Source organism: Selaginella moellendorffii, unplaced genomic scaffold (genome assembly GCF_000143415.4).
Source record: "Selaginella moellendorffii unplaced genomic scaffold, v1.0 SELMOscaffold_88, whole genome shotgun sequence".
In the NCBI taxonomy this organism is placed as follows: Eukaryota; Viridiplantae; Streptophyta; class Lycopodiopsida; order Selaginellales; family Selaginellaceae; genus Selaginella; species Selaginella moellendorffii.
In genome coordinates this window covers 17693-22472 of record NW_003314349.1, presented here as the reverse complement: position 1 = coordinate 22472, position 4780 = coordinate 17693, and the positions used below count along the sequence as shown (strand labels likewise).

The 4780-nt window shown below is 42.5% G+C and overlaps 1 protein-coding gene across 1 annotated transcript; it reads left to right on the top strand.

The window, feature by feature from the left end:
* Nucleotides 1-2769: 2769 nt before the first annotated feature.
* On the top strand, nt 2770-4522 carry LOC112341652 (phospholipase A1-Igamma1, chloroplastic-like). Its single transcript, XM_024662183.1, has one exon. It carries the CDS (start codon nt 2770-2772, stop codon nt 4429-4431), a length of 1662 nt encoding a protein of 553 aa, XP_024517951.1. The 3' UTR covers nt 4432-4522.
* The last annotated feature ends 258 nt before the right edge of the window (nt 4523-4780 follow it).

Sequence of the window (4780 nt, the reverse complement as noted above, 5' to 3'; positions counted from 1 at the left end):
TCTCTTGATATTCCTCTAGATTTTGGCTTATCCAAGAGAAAACTTTAACAGTTTTCCATCATTCCCAAAGGAGTGGATGATGTGAGGTCAAAATGTACAATTACAATGCCATATACTAATATTAGTATAGTGGGATTTGATAGTTGTTGGATCCGGATCTTGGCTGTCTGATAGTTGAACTAGAGTTTGAACTTGGCTATCTGGTGGTGGAACGCAAGCTTGATCTAGAACTTCATGCTCCTCTCCATCATCATTGGCATTGCCATCATTACTAGCATTGATAATTCCTTCTAAAGTCTTATTCCTTATGAGCTCCAACTTTCAAGGGCATTCTATCTTTTGTGCCTTTGGAAATTTTGTAAATATTGTTAGGTACATTCTTCCATCTATTACACTCTTTGCAACAAGTCGAGTGTAAATTAGTCCTTCAAATGGCATGTTTCTATATCAAAAATACATGTAAATAATATATAATAGGAAAGATTTTAGAAATTATGTTATACCTATAAGTTGCATATTGGGCTGATCATATTGGCAAATATAAGTTGTCAGCATCTCTAGTGAGATCATCTTTATAAGCTTTCATACAAGCAATAGATATAGACTTTAGAGTTCCTCAATATCTACTTGATGAATAAAAAAAAAAGATTTCCAAAAGTATTTGAGAACATGATGAAAAAGGTTATCTACATTACACAAACTATAAGCAAATGTAAAAAGTTTTTAACACCGCACATTTATAATGATCTAGATGATACATTCATATTCTTCAACACCTATGTCAATATATCATTAGAAGAGATTGAAGAGTGGTGGCTGCCAAAGAATTTTACAAGCATTTTGCACTCGCACACTCAAAATGATGGCAAAATATTTTTTAATAACCCAATCAATTTTATGCTTGTTGCAAGGTATATCTTTCCCTTTCACTTTATGAGGGCCTTTTTTTATTGTCTAGCCTTTGGTGAAGGTCAAGCAAAATGCTTATAAATTAACAAATCCAAAGAAGAGCCGAGAAGAGTTTAAAAATTCACTTGGCCTTTTCTAAATGCCCAGAAATTGAATATGCTGTAAGTATGGAATTCCAGGATCCAATGTTGCAATCTGGCATTGATCGAAACAATTGCTCTGCCCTGGAAAGATCTCCAAAGTTACTGTAAGCTTGGATCATGATGTTCCAGGAAATAGTGTCTCAAATGTCCATTCTATCAAATAAATCCTTTGCTTGGAAGAATTGTCTGCACCGTGTGTAGGCAGAGATCATGATGTTCCAAGAGAGAACGCTCCTAAGCTCAGGTATCCTCTCAAAAATCTCTCTTGCAGCATGGAGATTGCTTTTCTCAGCAAACACCCTGATCAATGCATTCCAGGAAACTTGGTTTTTGTGAGGATTCTTCTGGAACACGAGTATCACGTCCTCAGCACAGCCATTCTGAGCACAAGCAGAGATCATGATGTTCCAGGAGAAGGCATTGGGCTGCGCAATGGACTCCTTTGCACTCTGGAGATCACCACACCTCCCATACATTTGAACCACCAAATTCCAGAGAAATCTATTGCTGTGATGGCTGCTGCTTGACAGAATCCTCGCATGGAGCCACCTGGCCTGCTCAAGATCCCTGGCAATGCCACAAGTGCACAAGAGCACTGCGAGTTCCCGCTTGCTCAGTGTGTAGAACTTAAGGGTTTATGTATTTGGTCTTAAAATATTCATTACATCAAATTATCAGGAATACAAAAATCGTGAACTAACAAAAAAGCTATTATTGGCCCAACCCTAATTTTGAAAATGGTACTATTTAAAGTGCTTTATGTTTGAAAAGTGCCCTAAACACTATTTGGAATTGTGCCTTAAACACCATTCAATACTTAATAGTGTTTTAAAAGTGCTTTTAAAGTGCCATAGATATATTCATTTAATGACCAAACAGTGTATTTTAGGTGCTTTAGACACCATTTAGTCACCTAAGGACAATCATATAAAAACACTAAATGGTGTATAGGGCACCTAAAATACACTATTTAGTCATTGAATAGTGTATTGAGTAACCATAACAAATACCATTTGGTACTAAACAGTTTTTTTTTTGGGGTTTAATTGGAAACAAACAATCTATACACCATTTACATGCACAATTAGAAAAAGATTGAGTTGTTGTTTTTGTCATGGAGTTAGAAAAGGCTCAAACCCATTTATAGTGTTAATTGACTGTCACATTCAAATGTGTTATAAGTGATTACCTTGTTCATAAATTTCAAGATGTAATGATCTCCATATTTTTACAAAAGAAAGTTTTACAAAAGTCTTATAATATCATGACCAACTTTGGAGAGATTTGAGCGTTTAATCTTGAAAAACTCATTTGATGAAATTGCATGATCTAATTAGAGCTTAATAACATGTCCTTCAAAAGTATAAATGACAATAAGGATGGATACTAACATGCTAGATATTACTTTGAATAAAGGATTTCTAAACTTTTAGCATAGACTCTATAAACATCATAATCATGCAAAATGAGCAATATTTTATGTTTAAATAATTCTTATAAGTGATTAACAATATACATGTTTAAACCCTTCACTACATATTTTAAATATATGTACGACTAAGCAATATTGAATTTCAAACGTTTTCAATGTGGAGCGCCACATTTTGTTTGGACACGCTACTTTAAAAGAGGGCTCACAGCTCCTGTGAGGAACCATCGAAGTAGAAGAAGCTCCTAGCTTGTCTCTCTTTGTTTGCATGCTTTTGAAGTGAATCTCATGGCTTCCACTCAGCTTAGAAATTACTCTTCGTGCTTCCCTAAGAGCAGCTTCAAGCCTGCAAGGCCATCCTTGGTTGTTGCAAGTGCTGTGAGATTTGCTCCAAACAAGAACAATGAAGATGTTTCGCTTGTAATTGGCAGCAAAACAAAAAAAGTAGATGTCTCCGTGGAGAAAGTTCTGGTCAAGGAGCTAGAGCAGGCATACAAAGTCTCGCCCATCAAAACTCCTCCGGCAGCGGAGGAGCTTCATCCCCCAGCCGAGGAAAAGAAGTTGAGCCAGAGATGGAGAGAAATTCAAGGGGCTAACGACTGGGAGGGCCTGCTGGAGCATCCTATCGATCCATGCCTGCGAGCCGAGATCATCCGCTACGGCGAGTTTGCTCAAGCTTGCTATGACGCCTTCGACATGAACACTGGCTCCAAGTACTGCGGAAGCTGTAAGTATAGCAAGAAAGAGCTCTTTGACCGAGTGGATCTACCGGGCCGAGGCTACGAAGTGACCAAGTTTCTCTACGCCACCGCGGACCCGGAGATTCCATTCTTCTTCAAAAACTCCGAGGCCTCGGACTCTCCCAACCGGGACTCCAACTGGATCGGCTACGTCGCAGTGGCTACCTGCGAGAAAGAGATCGCAAGGCTAGGGAGGCGAGACATCGTCGTTGCCTGGCGGGGGACCGTCACCTCGATCGAGTGGTCTGAGAACTTCAAGGACTTTCTCACACCCGCGGGGCTGGATCAGCGACACTGGGACAAGAACAAGTGCTCGTTCCTCGACGGTGTCAAGGTGGAGAATGGCTTCCTCCACTTGTACACGTCCAAGAAGAAGAGTGCCAAGAAGAAGAAGAACCGGAGTGCCCGCGAGCAGCTGCTGTGGGAGATCCATCGCCTTGTTGGTCTCTACAAGGGCGAGCAGCTGAGCATCACGGTGACTGGGCACAGCCTCGGCGGAGCCCTGGCGCTCCTCAGCGCCTACGATATCGTTGAGTCAGGCATGGACGAGCCCCTCACGAGCGTCGTGTCCGGGAGCTACTGCGAGCAGCAGGGAGCTCCGACCGGAACTATGGATCCCATCTTCGAGAGCCTCCCCCGGCCTCACAACATCGACGACGATCCGACCAACAACATCCCCGTCACCGTCTTCTCCTTTGCCGCCCCCCGGGTCGGGAACGATGCGTTCCGTGATCGATGCGACTCGCTCGGTATCAAAGTCCTTCGCGTTGTCAACGAGAAGGACTTGGTCCCCAAAACTCCGGGGATCTTCTTCAACGAGAAGAGCTTCGCATTCATCCGGGCGGTGATCGACAAGCTCCCATGGACCTATTCTCACGTCGGCCAGCAGCTCCAGGTTTGCAGCACGCACTCTCCATTGCTCCAGCACACGATGAATCCGTCCTGGCATCACAACTTGGAAGCCCACTTGCATCTCTTAGATGGGTATCACGGCCCAGACAAGCCGTTTTCTTCAATGACGCAGAGGGATCCAGCGCTGGTGAACAAGGCTGCCGATTTCTTGATCGAGGAAATGGGTATCCCGGGTTTTTGGTGGCAAGAGATGCACAAGGGTCTGGTAAAGGATTTATCTGGAAGATGGGTGCAGCCTCACAGGGAACCCCACGATGGAGACGACGAAGATTGTTGCAAATATCATCGACGTCACTGAGGGACTGTGCTACGGAAAGAGAGTAGCGAAAGTTGGCATGCATTGCGTAAAGAACAATGTTTAGTGACAAACAGCATATTTCGGAGCCTGAAGTTGGTACAAGTTGTGAATACAATAATGAATGGATTTGCATAAAGACAGAATTTGTCAATGTTGAAGAGTGACAGGTTTCGTCTGGAAGAGCTCGAGCGTTTCAGTTTGAAAGTTTCAAAGTAAAAGGATTTTGACTCGGCTGACATGACTATAATAGGCATCGATGAAACTGGAATTTTTTTATCACAATGACAGCCATGGCTGCCGCTCCCAGCAGCGCTAAGATCATTGACCTGCCTTCACATCCACAGTGTTT